Source organism: Macaca thibetana, chromosome 10 (genome assembly GCF_024542745.1).
Source record: "Macaca thibetana thibetana isolate TM-01 chromosome 10, ASM2454274v1, whole genome shotgun sequence".
In the NCBI taxonomy this organism is placed as follows: Eukaryota; Metazoa; Chordata; class Mammalia; order Primates; family Cercopithecidae; genus Macaca; species Macaca thibetana.
The window spans coordinates 41068926-41090061 of NC_065587.1; the positions used below are offsets into that span (position 1 = coordinate 41068926).

The following is a 21136-nucleotide window of genomic DNA, read 5'->3' on the forward strand; positions in this document are numbered from 1 at the left end:
GCGCCGCGCGCGCGTGACTTCCCTCCCGGTGGTCAGTCTCCAGAGTTCTTGCCCAATCCCATTCTGATTACTTTCCACACATTGCAGCAGTGTCTCTACAGCGCGGCTGCTCTCACAACGTGAAAGTTGGCGCGCACCTCCGAACCACATTTTGAGCACCTGAGAAGGCCAACTTGTTTGAAACTAGTCTTTCTAGGAGGAAGAAAGGCGCGCAAAACAAGTGACTTACCGATGCCGTTTGGGTGTGCAGCTCCAAATCGGGGGTGCGTTCGGGATTCAGTCGCGCAGCCGGGGCACCAGCTCCGAGAGACCTCAGGTTGTCTCCAGCGGGACGCACGGTGTGCGCCCCGCCGTCCAACAAACCTTTGGCCACCATGGCGCCCCTGGCATCCTGGAAAGTTTGGGGGAGCCCTCGCCGCCTCACCCTGATCCCCGGTCCTGGGCTGGCCAACTGAGCCTCCTCTCTTCCGACTCACCCCTGACCTGCCTTTCCTTCTCACCTCCTTTCCGCCCGCCGCTCCCACACCGCCCTCAGGCTCCCCAGTTTAGCGGTGGGCAACTAACCTGAATCCATGAAAACAAGGAGAATCTGGACGGCGTCCTCCATTAGTGACGCCGGATGGGGATGGGTCCCTTTTTGGAAGGGGACTCCGGGGACGCGTCACGGCGGGTGGGCTTCTTAGGCTTGCAGCGGCGCCGCTGCTTCTCCTTCTTGGGCTCCTCAGACTCTTCGGGGGCCCTTGGATCTTTCTCCTCGGGCTTGAGCTCCTCCCCCTCGCTGGGGCTCTGGGGCTCCTGAGTGCTGGGCGGCGCGCGACTTGGGGAGGCGTCGGGGCTTCGCAACTTGAGAGCGTGCAGGCGCTGGGTGAGGGACTGGCCGAAGGTGGAGTGCTTGGGCACCACCGGGCCGCGCTCGTCTTCCGGCTCGGTCTCGGGCTCAGTGGTGGGGGCGGTCTCAGGCTCGGTCTCGAAGTCGGTCTCGGACTCGATTTCGGACTCGGTCTCGCTCTCGGTCTCGTAGTCGAACTCTTCCTCGTACTCTAGGCACTCGGGAAGGGACAGCTCAAGGTCTGCCTCCTCGTGCTCGTAGTCAGATTCCGATTCGGGGGACTCAGGGAATACCTGGGCGCCGGAGCGGTGGTGGGCGTTAAGGAAGCTCCGGCGCTGCTGGGCAGCCGCGCGCTGCTGGGCACGGGCGTTGGAGGTGGCAAGGGCGCGGAGGAGCGCGATGGAGCAGGAGAGCCAGAGGAGCGCGGTGGCTGCCCGGCGGCCTATGGGCGGGCACAGGTCGTTGTAATTATGGCGAGCTCGGCGCCACTGATGAGCCCGGGACCTCCGATCCATCCTCTTAGGCGCACACCAAGAAGCCGACCTGCCCTCTGGCTCTGCAGAGAGCGGCTCCAAAGCGCATTGGCTGCTGGAGCCGGGAAAGGTACACCCTAGGAGGTGAGAAGCTGGCCCGGAGGTCCCAGCCTCACCTCCTTGTGAGGAGAAAAAGGGAAGCACCTACCTTCCTGACCACTTAAGAACTTTCTACAGCTCCGCGCCTTGCTTGCCTCTCTGAGCAAGAAGAAGGGATGGGAAAAGAGGGGAAAGGTCTGTCTCCTCCTGGGCTCCTCTCGCTGAGTCTTAGGTTCCGCAGCCTAAGACTCGAGAGAGGTGCTTCCGCCGGTCCTCTTCCCTGGGAGAGGACAGAGGAGACTGAGGCGAGGAGGGACGGGCAGTGAGGTTCTGCGAAGTTGCGCGCCCGGACTTCTGCCGGGCATGTGCAGTAAGGAGGTGGGGGCCAGCCTCCCCGCGAGCTGCGCGGTGGCGCCGAGCCTGTGGCGCAGACCCTAGTGGGCCGGCAGGTGGCAGGAGGGAACCTTGTTTGAAAGGATTTGGGCGAAGCAATGGGCGGGGGGCCTGGCGGGTGGCAAGGAGCAAGCGGCAAGCTAGCCCAGGTCCAGTACTTGGGCAGGTGGGCGCAGGCTTCTGTGGGGTCGTGCCCCTCCCTGTTTCCCCAGTTATTGGTGAAATAAACACAGCCTGGGTGCAGCTAAAAACCCAGAACCCCAAATAGCAAATATTCAGGAGAAAGAGGGTCTGTACACGAGTATTAAGCCCCCAGTATTTTCCAATGGCTTAATAGTTTGAGGATGGTAACTTCAGGTAGTCATTAATCATGAAACTACCTTTAGCAGATCTGTTATAGTGACTGTAATTAGAGAAGTTTCCAAAAAATACGTGCTCAAACAGTCTGAATTGGCTGATTACCTCATCTTCTTCAACAAGGGCCCCCATGGTTGAGGTAGTAGTTTGCAAGTCTGCAAGCCCATCTTGAGGACTGCCCTGAGCTCGACTGAGCTGAGAAGGTGGTGCTGGAACTCAGACTGGAGCTGAGAGCATGAGCAAAGGGAAGCGTTTCCTGCGTTCTCAGTACACACAACCGCTTCTCTCCAGCGGGGCAGTTCAGGGTGACACGGAATCCTCACTGGAGGCCCCTTACGGCTTTTAACAAAGGTAACTCTTTGAGCAGTACTCATTGGGTGCCTTGCATGTGCCAAGCTGTGTTTTAGGTGCTGAAGGTAGAGTAGTGAACAACAACAACAAAAGTATTGTATTAAGGAAAGGATATTTTGGATTAATTTGCTGTTAATCAGGAGATTGAATCAGTCCGAATCCCTCTGTACCCACCAACATTGTTTAATCCAGTTTGAATTCCACGTGAGAAAATGATTGGCTCAGGGCTAGGGGGCGGCCAGACACCACTAGATCGTGTTGTTGAACTCTGCAAGGCTGTAGACTTGGAGTCAATAGTGCTGCTGTTTCTTGGCCCTAGAAAATCAAATGGCAGACTACAGGAGGAGATCCCTGCAGTGGGAGCTAACCTGGCTGCTGCTTTTGGGGTGTGCGTGTCCTCAGTCTGGCCCTCCATGATGATTATGGAGTGCCCTTTTGGCCATAGTGACAAGTCCAAAGGCAAAACAACTCAGAGCAAAGCCATCGTCCTGGAATCCATGGGAGTATCAGGAAGGTTGTTTCACTTAGGACACATGTCACAGGTTGTAGTCCTTCCCTTCTTCTTGAGTCAGTATGGGGAATCTTCAAAAAAGAGGCTCCACCACTGGGTGGCCCACCAGGCCCTCCTGGTACTGGTACTTCTGCCTGGTGTGTGAAGAGTCAGTCAGGTACCCACAGCCATTCTCACCATGATGGAACTTAACCTCACACCTTCAACACCACACCCGCATTAAAGCCACCAAGTGCAGAGTTCATACCCCAGTGAGAGACCAGCAACTGCTTTGGATGTGTTGAGGTTTTCCTTTCTGCATCTTGGCTGTGTCTATAGCTTGTATCTTGCACTCTGTGTTAGTTTGTAGCCTTAAAATAGTGATTGGGCTGGGCCTGGTGCCTCTCACCTATAATCCCAGCACTTTGGGAGCCTGAGGCAGTTGGATCACTTGAGGCCAGGAATTCGAGAGCAGCCTGACCAACATGGTGAAACCCTGTCTCTACTAAAAATGCGAAAATTAGCCAGGGGTGTTGGCGCACGCCTGTAGTTCCAGCTACTTGGGTGGCTGAGCCACAAGAATTGCTTGAACCTGGGAGGTTGGTCTAATAAAGTGGGATTGATTTGTCAAACCCCACAAAAGGACAAATGTCTATGTTCCAGTTGTGCCCTGCTCTACCACTTTTCCTGAGGAACTGCAAGGGTTTTATTATCACAGGTGCCTGCATGGCTGTGTGGATATTATCTTGGGACACTCTACAGGGGCATTTAGAGCTGTATATGTCAAATCCTAATCTCTGCCTCTCGGTCCTGACTAATGGGGCACGTTTCTAGAGGGTCTGCCTACACTGACCCACCCACTTTATTTCTTCTAATTAGCACAGCTCCACTGACAGCATATGAAACAAAGATATTATTCAAGCTGATTTCAGGGCACATTGGGGGAAACATCAGGAATATATGGGTGCTAGTAAATGTCCTTTGAATGGAAACTAATGTCAGCTGTCAGCAACAAGGTAGATTATGATTCTTCAGTGTACATAAGAAAGTACTTCATTCTTCAGATGGAGTGCTTTATGCCTATAAAGGAGATGGCAGCCCAGAGCTGATTCACTAATATAGATACACCGAGATTGCCTGCATTATTAAAAAATGTGCATTACATAATACATACTTTTGGACTAGATTCTGCATTAGCAATGCGCTTTCTTTGCAAGATGCATTTTAATCAGCAAACAAACATTTAACAAAACACTGCATTTTTGAGCCCCAGTCCTGTTTAGTCACAAATACATCTCAGTGTACATTCACTACAGGCTCTGGGAGGAAGGAGCGGGGGACTGCACTGAAATGCCATTCCATCTCACACTTAGGGCCGAGGTTGAGCAAATGGAGCCGTACAGAAGATGCTCTTTAAAATGCATTACGTGCGTGACTTTAAAAAGTGCTTGCTGCAGAGTGAATTTCAAAAAGGAGCAAGTGGGTGATGAACGACCTCTGTTGTTACCGGGCTAAGGAACAAGGGGCTCTCTCCGTCTGCTGGTAAAGTGTCGGCATATATCACTTCCGGGACTCTGCTGGAGGGAGGCTCCTAAACCAGTTGGACAGGAAAGCCCTGTTCCCAGCTCACTACAGTATCATACAGTAAGCTTCTAATTTGGATAAATTGTGAAGAATATTGTCTTTAGCTCCCTAAAGGATTTTCATGTGGAAGAGGCCTTAAGATTTATTGTATGTGGCTGTGGAGGGCAAAATTAGAACCCATTGGTGGTAGTTGTAGCAGAAAGCCTTCAGCGTAACCCAAAGAAGAATCTGACGGGGAGTGGGCTGTCAGGAAGCTGGCGCTTTGTCAGAAGCAATGTGAAGTCAAAGGACAGGTGACCACACACTGGAGATGGTTTTCCATGGTGTGCGTGAGGGAGTGGGGTTGGAACTTGGTGCCCACCACAGTCTTATCAGGTTAGCCTCTGATTCCATTGAAGGCCTCTGTAGGTTGTGGGAGAAGGGTTTGGGGGCTCTACCGATGGACACAATCCTTCCCCCCTGCTTTTTACTATTTTGGAAGCATTGAAAGTGCAAGTGGCTCAGTGACAGGAAGGAATGTTGGGGTGGCAGTTTTAGGACAGGGCAAACAGATGTGTGTGATGGACCCAGCGGCCTGTGGAGGAGCTTTCCTCACCAAGGCAGGGCGTGGAGGCTCTTTGCTCCACAACTCACCACTTGTTGAAGCAAAGAAATTAGTCAAGTCCATCAGTTGATTACATTGGTCCTCTTTGCCTCCTCTCCTGGGGCTGTCTCGGAAATTACAAATGAAATTGGCTATTTAGCAATCATGAATTGAGCCACTTCTATGATCAAGACACTATTCCAGGCATTGTGCGGAGATCGAAGTAATTGAGGATGAGCAATTCCTGCCATCCAACAACACACACATTGGTGTGAAGTGCCTCCAAATATTAAAACCAGATTGCTGATGGGTATAGAGTAATACATTCCAGCTCAGATAGACAGGGAGGGAAGTTGAATAACTGGTTAGAATCAGAGGTACAGTTCATCTGGTGGTTTTCAGAAAGAGAAGAGTCTTTACCTAGTCTGACTTTGAGATTTTCTTTTGATTTTTAAAAGCCCATGAGAATTGCTTTCAATCCACCTGTTTGTAACCATGTATCTATCGTGTGCAAAGCCATGTGCTAGTGGCCCTGGGGGAGACAGATGAATCATGGGTTCTCAGAAGGCTTGCAGGCTATTGTCAGGGGTCCCATAGACATCAACGCATTTTCCAAGACGAAACTCAAGATAATGGATCAGTTCTGCTCTGCCTGGTGAGCGGGTATAATCACTCTTGAAGATATTTTTTGGACAATCATTGCAAAGGACTATTTTTGGAGATGAAGAGCTTTTCACACTTTCCTTTGGATAGAAATGAATTCAGGGAGTTTGAAGTGCTCCCCACCCCTCACTGTGGCAATCAGCCAGTAAGGCTCAAACCCACTGAGAATTTGGTATTGGCCCCTCCCGCCTGTTCCCCATAGGGGACTAAGGTACAATGCCAAAGCATTTGTCTCAGTTCTCTAGGGTGCTATTTTGCTGTTATTCAGACTGCACTGATATCAATTGGCTCTCACCAGTAGAAATGGTGAAAACCTCAAGCTCCTGATTTTGAGATTTGGGGTTAATGCCATCTAGAGCTAAAAGCAAACAATAGAGGGAAATAATCACCTTTTTGACATGGCTGGTTTCTGTCCAGGCCATTGTTGGGATTACAATACTGTATTTGTGCTATTCAGTTTGAAAGGGAATAGGATCAGAAAGGAGCCTTCGTTTTCTGCATAGAGATTGCTTGGAGCTGTCTTCCCAGGAGCTCCCTTCCTTTCTCTTCACTTCGTGCTCTGTTGAGCTTCTCCCACTGATCCAGTGCCTATCTCCCTCTCTCTCCCTCTGCCACAGGGGGAGCAATTTCTAGACTCCTGATCCAACGGGAAACATCTAGAAGCCCCCTTGCTCAGGCAAAGCATCAGTACCCAAGAGGGGTACAGGCCCTCTTGGACGTGGCGTCTCATTTCTCTGCCACGGCCCTGGAGCTTGGCATTCTCGTGTTCCCCGGTTCAGCCCCTGGACTCTGACACCCTGCCTTGCTTCGTCCTGAGCTCCGACTGTCTGCCCAGCCGGACTTCCACTGAGCTTGTCTGGTTCTTTCCTGCAGCCAGCTGAGACATCATTGTCCCAGGAGACCCCCAGTCCACGTGGTTCTGGCCCCAGATGTCCACCTCTGCCCTGCCCACCAGCAGCCATGCAGCCAGTGAGCTGTGGATGAAAACACTGCTGATTGCAAAGGCCCACTCAACGGTCAGGAAAGCTCTCGGCTCATGGCTTTGTCTTTTGTCCAGCTCTCTTGGGCATCCTATCTTTCCCCCAGCCCCTAGCTCTGACAGAGAGCCTCAAAGCTGTTTTCATCTCATCTGCTGAGGATCTGACTCACCCCATCAGACTTTTGGGAGGGAGGGAGCCAGCGCTCCTCAAGCCCAGAGGGGAGAAACTCTTAGTGGTGTCACGGTTTAGGTACACGCTCATAGAAATCCTTGCAGCTCAAGCTCTTCAGAATATGATTAGACCAATTTTACATGTCTAGTCACTGAGGCTTCAGTAGATTGGGACTATTTCTATATGTGCAAAGTGAAGTGGAGAATTGAGGCAATTATCTTCAGGCAAATGAATCTGAGCACTGTAATCAGTCCGTCCTGATAACTGGGGAGAAATTGGCGTCATTCACTGTAGCACTGCTTTGTGTTAAAGAGAATTCTAAGATATTTGTTTGTTATATTCACTTGGCTTCGTTTTTCCAAAAGACAGTCCAGTGAAGATCAGGTCCTGCCTCGTGCTGGTGTTAGGATGTGTGGCCCCCTTAGGTCTCAGTCCGGTGTGTGTATGGTTGATCTGGATGGGTTGATAATCAGATCAGTGCCCTAGCAGGGTGCATCTTGGCTTCCTTGCGGTGGGTGCTTGGTTTCCACGTCAGGGTTTTCTTTTCACTTCTTCCTTCCTTGTGTATGAGAACCCGGAGGTGTTGGATGGGTTGGTCTACAAGGTCACCTCCACTGCTAGGATGATAGGATTGCTAATAGGGCCCGTCACTGACATACATTGTGCATGATAAAATGTGGGGAGCCAGGAGACTGAAAGAAGGGCCTCTCGACGTCAGAAATGAGAACGCATTGGAGGCTGGTGATTACTTCTGGACCCCCTCTTCCCCATCCATTGTTTTGGCTAAAAGTTATTATAAATTGGGAGTCCTTCCCTTTACTGGTCTAGAAGTTCCCTCAGGAAGCAGCCATCACTTCTCTCCCAGCTCTTCACATATGGGGGAGGGAAGAGGAGCAAGATAAGACTTTTTGGTTTTCGAAATGGCAGATTTGGTTTCTGGCATGTAAGGAGCCACATATAAAAAGAAAAGGCATGGTGGTATGTGAGATTTGACTTAAGTGGAGGAGATCCTCGCCCTTAAGCAATAATCTGTGTATTTAGGAAGACAATGGCCCAGCAAGAAGTCCAGCAGTGCCTCCTGAGTGCCTGGGCACCTGGTGGAGATGGTGCAGGGACCCTGGGAAAAGAGCCTCTGGGACAGGAGTTGTAGCCACCAGCCTGTCTCACACACTCACACTCGCAATTAGAGCACAACGGGAATTTAATTAACTGCCAAAGTGTGCTTTTGACCATAAGCATTCTAGGAATGAGGTGCTGTGCGGGGTTTGAGATGAACCTTGGAAAATACTTAGGGAGAGGCTGTCAGGAAATCTTCATCTTGTCACTTTGTAAATTTCTGACCTTGCTCAGTTAGTTAGAAAAACAAAAACAAAAGCTTCCTGTCCGCAACTGAGATAAGAGAGTTTTGCAAGACATCTCTCTGTCCTCGGAGTGTTGTGGCCTTCTGTGGGTTCTGTAGTTTTAATTGCTAGCGGTTTCATTCCTGCTCAGTTAGTGAAATTGTGGCATCTTCCCAGTGTCTTAGCGTGACTGCTCTATAGCCTTAACAATCATTGTTTTAAGGGGCAAGTGCCTTCTTACTGCTTAGTATCTCAGCATTCTCTGATGTTTTGTCCATTTATTTTTCTATATGAATTTAAGAACCATTTTTATCAAGTTTTATAAATGACCTTGGTGATATTTTGACTGGAATTGCATTCAATTTATAAATTAAGTTGGGAAATATTGTCATCTTTTCTGCATTTAGTCTTAAGCTGGAAGTATGGCCTCTCAATCTGTTCAGGTCACTATTTCTCTCATTAAGGATTTGTGTTTTCTTCATGTGATTTTAATATGTCCTATGTGAGTTTAATATGTTAATATATATCATATATTTCCCGAGTATTTGATGTGTTTGTTGCATTGTGAGTGGGCTCTCTTTTTTTCATTCTATTTTCAGGCTGCTTATTGTGTATTTATAGAAATGGTATTGATTTTTGTATGTTTTTCTCATCTTCTGCCACTTTCAGAATTGGTTGGTTTATGAGGCAACCAGCAGCCTACTCAAGCAAATACTCAGAGAAGGTTCCCGAAGCATTTGGTAGAAGAGACTCCCTCATCAGGGAAAGAGTTGAACTAAGTCAGCGGTTCCCAAATGCCAGTCCACAGTGAGATGAGAAAATGAAAGATGTTGTAGTGGAGCTTCCATCAAGCCAAATTTATCCTGGGGAGGGACTTTTGATTTTGATTCTTGATTTTGAGGCTATATAAGCTCCTGCCTTTTAGAATTTTGATGTCATTTCTTTCTAGAAGGATTATAGATGGTAATTAGGGTTTTTGTTTTGCTTTAAGATTTTAGAATCTTTGAAAATAAATAAATCAGAAATGCTTATAGTAAATGAATGAATGAATAAATAAAACTGCTTGAATTGTACCCTCCCCAAAAGATTTTAGATTTTTTTTTTTTTTTTTTTTTGAGAGTCTCACTCTATCGCCCAGGCTGGAGTGCGGTGGCACAGTCTCGGCTCACTACAAGCTCCGCCTCCCAGGTTCTAGCCATTCTCCTGCCTCAGCCTCCCGAGTAACTGGGACTATGGGCGCCCACCACTGCACCCGGCTAATTTTGTTTTTGTATTTTTAGTAGAGACGGGGTTTCACCGTGTTAGCCAGGATGGTTTCCATTTCCTGATCTCATGATCTGCCCTCCTCGGCCTCCCAAAGTGCTGGGATTACAGGCGTGAGCCACCATGCCCGCTGATGTTGTTTTTTAGATTTTGCTTTCATTTATTTTATTTTATTTTATTTTATTTTATTTTATTTTATTTTATTTTATTTTTATTTTTATTTTTTTGAGACGGAGTCTTGCTGTGTCGCCCAGGCTGGTGAGCAGTGGCTCGATCTCGGCTCACTGCAAGCTCTGCCTCCCGGGTTCCCGCCATTCTCCTGCCTCAGCCTCCTGAGTAGCTGGGACTACAGGCGCCCGCCACCGCGCCCGGCTAATTTTTTGTATTTTTAATAGAGACGGGGTTTCACCATGGTCTCGATCTCCTGACCTTGTGATCCGCCCGCCTCGGCCTCCCAAAGTGCTGGGATTACAGGCGTGAGCCACCGCGCCCGGCTTTCATTTAGTTTTCAGTGACTTTGTCTAGCAGATTAAAAAAAAAAAGCAAAACAGCTGGCAACCTGATGTGAGTGCCACACATTTCTGTTGAAATATTAGCGTGGTCTGGCCGGGCACAGTGGCGGAGATGTTGGTCTAAAATCTCAGAATCCAGGAACCTCCAATGCGGTGTCATTTGGGTTTTACAGTTGTGATATTTAGTAAATCTGGACTTCTTTTTATATTTTAAAATCATTTTTAGTTTATTATTTTGGGTTCTTCTAGTTAGTAGTGCCAGTTAGATGGATGTTTTTATTACTTATTTCGGCTTTCTCTGACTTCTTCATCCTTCGTCTATGCCTTGCGGTGTCCTTTGAAAGTGTATAGGAGAGAGAAGGGTGAAATGGGGGCACCCTCATTTTATATCTGTTTTTAAAGGGATTTTTCGCTAATGTCTTTTCTCTGACAGTATTTAGGTGGGCTTCAAAGGGAAAATAGATGGTATCTTATGAGAGGGCTCAACAGAAAGTTTGGAGGTGAGAAACCAGAAGCCAAATTTGGGACCACACAGGCCTGGATATAAATCTTGCCTCCTTCTGCTTCCTAGCTGATCAGGGGCTATGGCTGATGGTGGTGATGGTGCTGGTTATGGTGGTGGTGATGGTAGTGGTGATGGTGGTGGTGGTGGTGGTGGTGATGATGGTGGTGGTGATGGTGGTATAGTGGTGGTGGTGATGGTGGTATAGTGGTGGTGATGATGGTGGTGATGATGGTGGTGGTGATGGTGGTGGTGGTGGTGGTGGTGGTGGTGGTGGTGTAGTGGTGGTGGTGGTGATGATGTGGCTGTGGTGATAGTGGTGGTGGTGGTGGTGGTGGTGGTGGTGGTGGTGGTGGTGGTGGTGGTGGTGGTGTGGTGATGGTGGTTATGATGGTAGTATAGCAGTGGTGGTGGTGGTATAGTGGTGGTAATGGCCAAGAGGTGAGAGAATGAGGGGGCAGGATTTTGAGGAGCCCAGCCATGCAGAAAGAGCCTAAAATAAAGCTGGAGTTGGCAGTCAAGTTGGATTTTTTAAAATTTCACTTTCCAGTTCTCTTTTAGTGGCTTGTTAATGGAAAGCCTTAGAAGCCGTAGAGTTTGGTCTGCACAACTGCACTGAGTGCCCACTCTAGGTCCTGTACTCTGCAAGGCACCGGGAATACGATGGTGAATGCATGCAGTGAGGGGGATCTGGAAATAATGAGTCATCATGCTAAGGAGGGTCTCATTACAATCTGAGCTAAGGACACTGGAAAAGAAACATGTTCCTTTTTTTTTCCCCCCCCCCAAGTATACAGCAGAAGAAGCCGCCCTGGATTTGGGCAAAGCAGGGAATACTTTACTGAAAAAGTGATACGTGCACATTTGAGCTGAGAACTGAAGGGTGAGCATGTGGCAGCAGGGGAGTGGTGCGGTTCCAAGTTGAGGAGTAGCCAGAGGGTGGTACAGTTCCAAGCTGAGGAATAGTGTATTTGCCAGCCCTCTGGCGGAAAGAAGCTAAGCCTGTTAGGGAAACTCACAGGTCAGCAGAGCTGGAGGACAGAGATGAATCTGGAGGCGGGGGGCAGGGGTCTCTGGGCCCAGCAGGTCAAACTGCAGTCTTTCTGTTGTCTTAAACAGCCATAAACAATGGGAAGCCTTTGTCCTGATGGCCATGAGGGACTGAAATCAAGTTGTCTATTTTAAAGATCTCTCTGGCCACAGAGTAGTGGGATGGAATTTGAGAGGAAGCTAGAGTTGATAGTAGCTGGGTCTAGGGAGGTGGCTGCTTTTAGAAATACATAAAGCTGAGGATATTGAGAGTGGCTTTTAGAGTTATTTAGGAGAGTGACTTACAAGGCTTGGTGATAACATGGATGTGGGGAAATTGGCTGTGTCAGGATGACACCCAGGTGGAACTAGATGGAAGCTAGTACTTTTCACCAAGCTAGAGAAGCAGGGAAAGAGGCCCAGGTGTGAGGTAGCAGGAGGTCATGAGTTCTGCCATGTTGAGTGGGGTGGTGGGGCCAGGAGTTACTCTATGTTGAGTGGGGTAGTAGGACCAGGAGTTCCGCCACGTTGAGTGGGGTGGTGGGGCCAGGAGTTCTGCCTTTGGTCTGTTGAGAGCAAGTTGCCTTTGGGCTGCACGTGACAAGGTATCAGACAGGTAGAAAGATGTTCTAGGTCTCGGGCACAGTGGAGAGGCTGTCATAGCAGAAAAAGTCTAGTGCTAAGTGGGAGACAAGAGAGGAACACTCCAAATTGAGTTTCCAACCAAAGTCATTATCAATAGGAGTCATCCTGGAGCTGGAAGGCACTGGAGAGATCGAGTCTCAGCCCTTTTATTTCACAAGTAAGGAAACTGAAGCTTAGAGAGGGAGGTGGGACCTGCTCGTTAGTGGTAAAGCCACTCTTAGACTGAATTTTTCTAGTCCTAGTTCTGTCTCAATTGTTTACTACACCAAGCAGAGAATCTTCCTGTGGAGGTGGAACATGAGCCAAGGGCTCAGATGTCAGCCCCCTTGATATCAGATCTATTTTTTGTCAACAACCAAATGAACAGCTTCACATTCTTTTCTTGATCACTTTAGAACTGACATTCCTCCAGCTCCTTATTAAAGAAAGAGTAAAGCAAGAGCTGGCTAGAAGTAGTTTGGAAGGTAGAAATAGACTATACCATGTCTTTAGTGATCAGCCTGGCACAGTCACATGGCAGCCAGGAAGAGTTTGGCCAAGGCTAAAGCCAGTATGACTTGGTGGCACTCTCTTTTTCTGTTGGTCCAAAGGCACCAGTTATCACTTAAAACTGGCCCCTAAAATAGGAGCATTAAGGTACAAGAAAGGCAAATTCATTTTTCTCAAGATCCTTTTTCAAGATGTCTACACTGTGAAACTGATAACCCAGCAGCAGCCTCTCCCAGCCATGACTTCTCAACTTTAATGTTTAACTGCACATGCAATTATATGAATTACATGTATTATCTAATCATTTTAAAATAGTAGATAAAGCTAAGGCTAATGTCTGCTTTGATGACCCTGTACCAGTCACAGTTTTCATACACCAACTCTCAAATCCCCCAGAGGTTACCAACTTCACAAATGATGGGTTTCCATACAGGATGTCATAGTTAAAAACACAAACATAACTGTGTTTTCAAACACAGCTTTTCATGTGTTTCATTGGGCTTCACATTGCAGCCTTTTCATGTATCTGTATATCTTGGAGACCCTTTCCTATTGGTTCCTGTAGGATCTGCCTTGTTCTGTTTCACCATCACCTCATTGTCTGGGCTGAATAAAGACAGTCAGCAGTCACGTCCCTGTCGACGTGCATTCAGCTCTTGCCACTTTGTCCCTATTAGAAATTGCACTGCCGACCATGTCGTGGTACACACCTCCATGTAAATGTCACAAGTGTTTCTCTGGGGATGGTATCAAGCAGTGGGGTTGCTGCTCACAGGCCAGCACAGAGCCTTGGCTACATGGCACTTCTCTACGAGGCCACCGGTGTGTCCCCACCAGCAGTGCCTGAGTATTTGTCTCCCATGCCCTGCTAGCACCACCCTCTTCTTTCTGGTAGAGGAAACAGTAAGACCTGTAGCATCCCCAGGCCCTCTATGAGTTAGGAGAGAGGTCTTGGAGCTGTTTTCCTGCTCTGCTTGTGGGACTGGGTTTCTGAGGCCCATGACCTTGGCTTCATCAGTATTTTCTCTAGACTGTCAAGAAAAGAAGTTGAACTTCAGAGAAATATATCTCAGAAATTTGCCACAAGGACAGGACTAGGGAAAACCTAACTAAAAGATGTTAGAAAAGAGAGGCCAAGTGTATCCGAAGTTATGTGTCCAGTTTTGTTTAGTCTTTCAGGAAGGTGACTGAGCTGTTTTAGAAATAACATAGTCCAGTCAGGTGCGGTGGCTCACGCCTGTAATCCCAGCACTTTGGGAGGCCGAGGTGGGCAGATCACTTGAGGTCAGGAGTTCAAGACCAGCCTGGCAACATGATGAAACCCCCTCTGTACTACAAATACAAAAAAAAAGCCAGGCATGGTGGCGCGCACCTGTAATCCCAGCTACTCAGGAGGCTGAGGCAGGAGAATTGCTTGAATCCAGGAGCCAGGATCATGCCACTACACTCCAGCCTGGGCGGCAGAGTGAGACTCTGTCTAAAAAAAGAAAGAAAAGAAAGAAGTAACAGTTCAAATTGCCATTGGAGAACTCTTAATGGTGCCCCGATTATAAACTATGCATCTCTCCCTGATTGATTATAAACCATGCATCTCTCCTTGATTGATTATAAACCATGCATCTCTCCCTCACCATCTGATCATTTTAAACCCAGATCCCTTCTGCTAATCCAGGATCTAAACAGTTTAAGCCGGGAATGGCCACAATTTAAAGAATGCTCTCCAGCCTTTGAAATTCAGGTCCCTGTTCCCCTACCCCTGAACCCTCCCCCTGCCCACTCATTGTAGGCATAGACGAGTTAGTCATGGTGTATAACTAGGGTTACCATAAAATTTGTCATCCAGCTGGGACATTTTTAAGCATGAAAGGCAGCGCTAACCAAGGGGATGCTGGGATGACAGGGGCAGAGCAGGCTGACTGGGCCCCCCAGCACTCCCGTCATGCCAGCATCAATGTTGTTAATAGTAGTATGACAACATTGCAAAAAAATGTACATGCTCATTCACATAACTATAAAAATAATTAGTATTAATGTTATCATTATTAGCACTTTTAAAAGAGAAGTAACTTCCCTTCTCCCACTATTTTTCAATAGACTTCAGTGTGCTGAAAGTTCTCCCATTGAGAGCACTTACGCAGCTGGGTGAACTGTCTACATGAAAGTGACATTTGCTCATCTGTCTTTCTTGCTGAAGTTATCGTCTAAAGGTAAGCAAAGGAACAAGCTCAGGAGAAAGAAAATGGAGCACTCTCAGAGACCTTTCCTGGGGCTCCGGATTGGGAGAAACAAGGCCTGTGGCCACCAGTTGTCGTGGCTTTATGCAGCAGCAGCAGTGGCAGGGACTCTGGGCTTCCACACTCCCCTCTCGCCCATGCCGGGAGCAATGCAGGCTCTTCTAGCAGGGCTAGGATGCCCCACAGCCCTGGGCCTTGAACAGGGTAGGGGTCCATTCAGACTGGGGTTGCTGGCCTAGGGTTATGAGTGGCTTTTGTTGGCGGAGACTACAGTTAAACCCATCTAAGTGCCAAAGTGCCTTAGAAATTAGAACAAAAAGTACAGTCCCTTAGGAATATCGAGGTCATTTTTGCTCAGACTTCAATTATTTTCACACCACCTTCAGTTTTTGCCATATTCCTATACTGAAACTGCACTTCACCGTTCTCTCTAAGTCAGCTATTTCTTTATGTAAATACATTTGTTTTTAAAGGAAAGTTATGCAACTGCTATTGAAAGATTACCAGTATCACTGGCTTCTGGTTAAGTATTTTAAAAACACTCATGAAGACAAGTGCGTGCTCTGAAAATGGCAACATGGCTGATGCCCCTCCAGGCACAGCCCTGAGCACCTCCTTGATCCTGTCCCCCATCCACCCAGTCTCTTCATTGACTGAGAAACACTCGTCTGGGCTCTAGGAGAGATGGTGAGAGATGGTCTTGTATGACACAAAGATTTCCCACTAAAGGGAACAAATGATTTTTTGCCCCCCGTATCTGGTCAGGTGCCTCTTAGCTGAGAAGTGGTAGGAAGAGTTCTTATTCCTTCCAGCGGAAGCCTGTTGAGTTTCAACAGGGCTCAATTACTTGGGGCACATTTTCTTCCCATGACATTTGTCGTCTAATAATAAGTCAACAGATGGAGTTGTCTTGATCTGCCTTTACCATGACATTTGCTCCCACTTCACATGTTTATGTTTGCAGATGCAGCCAAGAAACAGTCGGTAGAACTGTCCCAAAGCCCAGCGAGATGAGCCCGGGCGCTTCTCACTTCCTGCTGGCATGCTCTGAAGCAGTGTTCCAGCCAGCAGGCCTCTCACAGAACCCATCCACTCACCTCTGTTCTCACTCCCGGCTTTTGTGGGGATTGGGTGTGGGGAGCTGGGTCTGTTCTCCCATTGTGCTCTCTGTTCTTGATAGGATGCCAGAAAGTACAATGCTCTCTTCATCAAGTTCAAAAACAGGCAAAACCAAGTAATGCATACGTGATAGAATGTTTACAGCGAGCAGACGATAAACTCAGCTTCTGCATTTGGTTTCCTCTGGCAGGGGCGACCACAAGGAGTGGGAGAAGGACATTCTGCTAGATGAAGTTCCTGGCTGTGTTCTTTCTTGGGTTCGGCTGCATAGGGTCACAGGGGTTGAATGACAATATTTTTAAATACTAACTTTTAAAAGTACATGTTCGGACTGCCTCCATGGGTCAGTGGCATGGACAGCTGAAACCAACCCAGGGCATTTGGGGAATGGTGGGCCTGCTGTGCTATGGTAAAAGGAGGCCATAGTTTTGAGGCTGGGCTGTTGCTGACCAGCGTGGTGGGACTTTGCTCACCTTTCTTCTTTCTATACAAATTAAGAATCCTCAGAAGAGTTCTTAGCACATATTAGGCCCTCAGTAAATATTTGTTGAACAATTTTTCACTTGTGTATTTTTAACCTTGTTGTTACGGAAATTTTCAAGCACACCAAAGCAGAGAGGAGGCCAGCGCAGCTGCGCGGCCTGTCAGCTCTGGTTTCCTCTGTCACCACACCTTTTCTTCTGGAGCCCTTCACAGCAAATCCCAGAAATCATAGTGTTTCACCCCTGGCAGTTTTGGGCAGTAGAGTGGGTTCTTCTGTTCTGGATTTGTGGCTCTGATCCACCTAACAGTTCGTTCTTCCGGGGTCTTTTAGGATAGGTTGAAGCCGACCTCTTCTTCCCCAAAGACAGCGTGTCAGGAAAATGAGGCCTTTCTCTGTATCTCCCCGCGGGGGATTTCCTCACTGCATAGGTGTGTACTTGGCTGCACATTTGTCCTGGGCATTTTGCTGGACCCGTGTATCAATGATGAGAGAAGAAGCCGTGGCCTAGGGCCTCCATGCAAATGCAGGCTGATGGCATGGTTAGGGGAGCGGAGCCTAGTTCCTGTGGGCGCTAGGAGTGTTGTAAAGTGACCAGCCATCTTTTGAGCCCCCTTTCACGACTCCCAAGTTGATCATTGGTGCTTTCCCCCATTGCCAAGTCAGAGTGGACATTTTCCGCAGACAGTACCCCAGTGGACTGCAGCTCTGCCCCTTCTGACAGAAGGCACATTGGGAATATGCAGAGCCCACATCCAGGGTGATGGCAGTTGTCACCATCCATGTGGAAAGACCTGGCCCCGGCCAGCTGCTGGGCCTCTTTGCACTGTATTAATAGCAAGGCCATGGGGCCCACTGGGGTCGGGAGACAGAGAGGGAAGGAGGACAGCTGTGGCAGACATCACCCCATGCTCCAGACATGTGCACCCGTCACAGGCATACAGATGGCCACACCTTGACCTGCTGCTCCAAAGCCCCCCAAGCCCCTGCCAACCTTCTCCTTGTAGGGGCAGGAATTGGCTCGCACTGACGACCCATTTGACAGAGGAGCCAAATTAAGAATGGCATGATTGGAATAGAGGGTTCCAGTGGCCCCACGTTCAGGGTCAGTTTACGCTTTTATTAGACACACACGGGCATGGGGGCCGAAAATGAGGCAGTGGTATTTAAACAGCTGGGGGTATTGGGTTCTATATGCCAAGGCTGGACAGATATTTTTAAATGTCACAGGCCAAATGGAAGCTCAGTTGGCAGCAGGATGGAGGGGCAGGGGGACTTGGAGGCCACTGCATTGCCGTGGCTAGATATGGCCAGGAGAGCTGAGTAGGATTAGGGCCTGGGAAGAAGCCAGCCTGGGAAGAGCCCGTGAAGAGGGAGCAGGAAGGATCATATGAGAAAGCGGTAGGCGCCGGGGTGGCAGGCAGGCAAGAGTGCAGGTGCTGGAGCCAGGGGCAGACAGAACTGTGTGAAAGCACCAAGGACAGGGCCAGAGGAGCCAGGTCAGAGCCCAGCCCTAGCTCAGGGGAATGTGTAGAGAGCAGAGCTGGTGTGTCAGGGCCCTGTTCTGGCATCAGAGAGATGTGAGCGCTAACCTTAGCACCCCACTTTCCACCCTGGGGCCTTGGGACTACTTATTTATCTGCCAAGGCAGTTTCCTGACTTCAGGGAAGGGGCCAGGAGAGGATTAAGAACAAGCAGCACCTGACACTCAGAAAAGTGTCCCTAAATGATCGCCACCATTATTAATAGTACAAATTAATGGGTGGCCAGCCTCCATTGTGTGATGGAGCCAGAAGCTGCTCTCCAAGCCTGCTCTCACCCAGAGACACGGTGCGTTTCAGCCACATAGGAGTTCCTTTAAGGATAAATGATGATGACCACCAACGGTTAGGTGTCAGCAGATTTTACAGAAGCCTTTGGCCATTTGACCTCTCCTGGCCTCTAGTTTTCTGGGGCCTGCCTCTTCCTGTCCATGGACAACTGTAGCTGGGGGGCGACCGCCCCCTGTTGGCCAGCAGCACACACACCCCCGTGCCTGCCACCACCTGTGCCTGTCACTCATCTCTGAGTGGGGCCTGGCCTCCGTAGGCATTTGCACTTGCTCTCCCTGCAGTAAAGTGGAGCTATTATTATCTTATAAGAAACAAGGGTCATCATCAGAATTGGGCAGGGACCCAGCAACTGAGTTCTGGCCGGGGCCTCCTTGCCTTTGCTGTGACATTGGTCTGGGCGACCTGGGCTGATGGATGAGCACTGAGTGGCCAGGCCTGGGGAGCCATCATGGCTGCCTGCTTTCCTCTTGGTGGGCCCCGTAATGAGCTGAGCAGAAACACAACATGGCTAGGGCAGTTACCGTGGCCACCTAACATCTGTGCGTCCCTCAGCCTCCCTCATTCTTGTCAGCATAGGGATGACTTAGGAAAGCTGGAGGAGGCCCAGGCTGCTCTGAAACCTGGGCCTTGCTTTTCAGCACCAGGGATTCAAGAGAGGAGGAGGTGAGGGAGGAGGGGAATTTCTGTTGGGGCTCTTGTGGGCCTCATGTGGCCCCTGAGTTAATCTCTATTCGTATTCAGAATTCCCTCCTTTTCCTTGGTGGGTCAGAGTTCTCTCTTGCTCATCCAGGCCTCAGAGAAGAATCCATGGCAGTTGTGACCACAGCTAGGCCTTGCCTCCTTCAGGGCCATGTACATGAAGGCTCAGAAGATCCCCTCATCTTCTGAAGAAGTGAGAGTCTCCTCCTGTGGGCTTCCAAGGGACACCGTGGTTAGCCATGCTCGCACAGCCTGCCCCATACTCAGGCTTCTTGGCACAGAGAAGCCCTTCCTGATTTATGGTGCCTACCACGTTCTAGGCATTAGAGAAATGCATTAATTTACTCTTCCTTGCAAGCTTGTGGGGAAACTGAGGCATACACAGGTCAAATAGCTTGCCCAAGGCCACACAGCAGGAAAGTCGTGGAGTCTGGATTTGAACTCCAGTGGTTAGTCAGGCTCCAGAGGTTGCCTTTCAAACCACTGTCCTCAAATGCTGCCTGGAAAATGACGGAGCTGATGGAGGGGTCCGAGGTGATGCTCTGGTGAGCCGGGAGCCTGCCAAGTCACAGGAGCTGGGGAAAGAGCCCACTGGACAGAGGGGACAGCCAGTGGAAAGCCCCTGAGGTGGGAAAGAGCTGGCCATGAACTATAGGGAAGCAGGAAACCAGTCTGGCTGCAGGAAGTGAGCAGGGGCAGGGGAAGGAGCTGGGGTAGCTGAGGAGGCAGCACCATAAGGGCAGCCTGTGGCCGTGGCACTGGGGTCTGATTCCAAGTGCAGTGGGAGGCCCTGAGGCTTCTGACCAGGGCCCTGCTGGCCTGAAGGTCTCCCCCACTAGGAGATGGGATTCTCGTGGCAAGAGGAAAGCCGGGAGAGCAGGAGCTGAGCTGCCCCACATTGGGTAGCTGGGGTCTGTTCACTGAAGGGGATCTGATATGGTTTGGCTCTGTGTCCCCACCCAAATTTCATCTTGAATTGTAACTCCCACAATTCCCACGTGTTGTAGGAGGAACATGGTGGGAGGTGATTGAAGTATGGGGGTGGGTCTTTCCTATGCTGTTCTCGTGATAGCGAGTCTCATGAGATCTGATGGTTTTAAAAAACGGGAGTTTGCCTGCACAAGCTCGCTGTCTCTTTTGCCTGCTGCCATCCATGTAAGATGTGACTTGCTCCTCCTTGCCTTCTGCCGTGATTGTGGGGCTTCCCCAGCCACATGGAACTGTAAGTCCAATTAAACCTCTTTCTTTTGTAAATTGCCCAGTCTCAGGTATGTTTTTATCAGCAGTGTGAAAACGGATTAATACAGGGTCTATCTGGGAGAGGCTGCCTTTCTCTGAGGCCTCTTGCTTGGCAGTGTAGAGGAGGTTCACTAGTGCTTCTGGAATGTTCCTTGGCCCTTTGGGACTCAGCCTATAGTCAGAGCTGGTTCCTTAGGCTTTAGGTGGGGCACCCTTGGAGAGCTCCCTGGGGTAGGTGTCCAGGTGTCATGTACGGCTCTGGTGCCTCCCTCCCTTCGTCCACCTAGTGCTTCTGGAGGGCTTGGCTCAGCGTCATCTTGGCAGCTGGGCCAGGAGGCAGGGCTTTGTGGGTTTTCCCATTTATATTTCTTTATAGGTGAGAAATGAGCCTCACCTGTGTGGCTCAGTGGTGAGCGCCTAAGGTCACATCTCCAGTTCCATGACAGAAACACCAGGTCAGGTGCATGGGTGGCTGGCACTCACCGTGGCAACACTGTGAAGACATCTCTTTGCCATTCCTGGTGCCCCCATTGGAGCAGGCATCTGAACGCTGGTGATTGAGAACCTGGGGGCTCTGATGGGGCACAGATGCCGAAGCGCTCCCCACTAGATGACACAGCTGCAGTGACAGGTACGGACAAGCCTTCAGCACCCCTTTTCCAGGAGGGTCACCTGGGGTGGGGGTGCGAGGACCCCTTTGCCCTGGGCACCTGTTGGACCTGTGTGTGGGTCCCGGTTTTTTGTTCTGGACAAAGGTTGGGACCAGAGGTAGATGGGTT

The 21136-nt window shown here is 49.4% G+C and overlaps 2 protein-coding genes and 1 long non-coding RNA gene across 4 annotated transcripts in view; 1 reads left to right on the forward strand and 2 right to left on the reverse strand.

Annotated features, from left to right (window-relative positions):
* The window catches only part of LOC126929358 (guanine nucleotide-binding protein G(s) subunit alpha), a 366637-nt gene that overhangs the window by 70325 nt on the left and 275176 nt on the right, over positions 1 to 21136 (reverse strand). The gene's annotated exons all lie outside the window — the stretch shown is intronic.
* Positions 1 to 21136, forward strand: part of LOC126929376 (uncharacterized) — a 33497-nt gene that overhangs the window by 9699 nt on the left and 2662 nt on the right. The window contains exon 3 of one of the 2 annotated variants that reach the window (XR_007717159.1): positions 14848 to 21092. This is a non-coding gene — a long non-coding RNA (uncharacterized LOC126929376). Of the gene's footprint in view, positions 1 to 14847; positions 21093 to 21136 lie in introns of those variants that run through there. The other variant, XR_007717160.1, reaches the window with a different exon arrangement.
* Positions 489 to 1764, reverse strand: LOC126929369 (neuroendocrine secretory protein 55). Its single transcript, XM_050745616.1, has one exon. It carries the CDS (start codon positions 1342 to 1344, stop codon positions 607 to 609), a length of 738 nt encoding a protein of 245 aa, XP_050601573.1. The 5' UTR covers positions 1345 to 1764; the 3' UTR covers positions 489 to 606.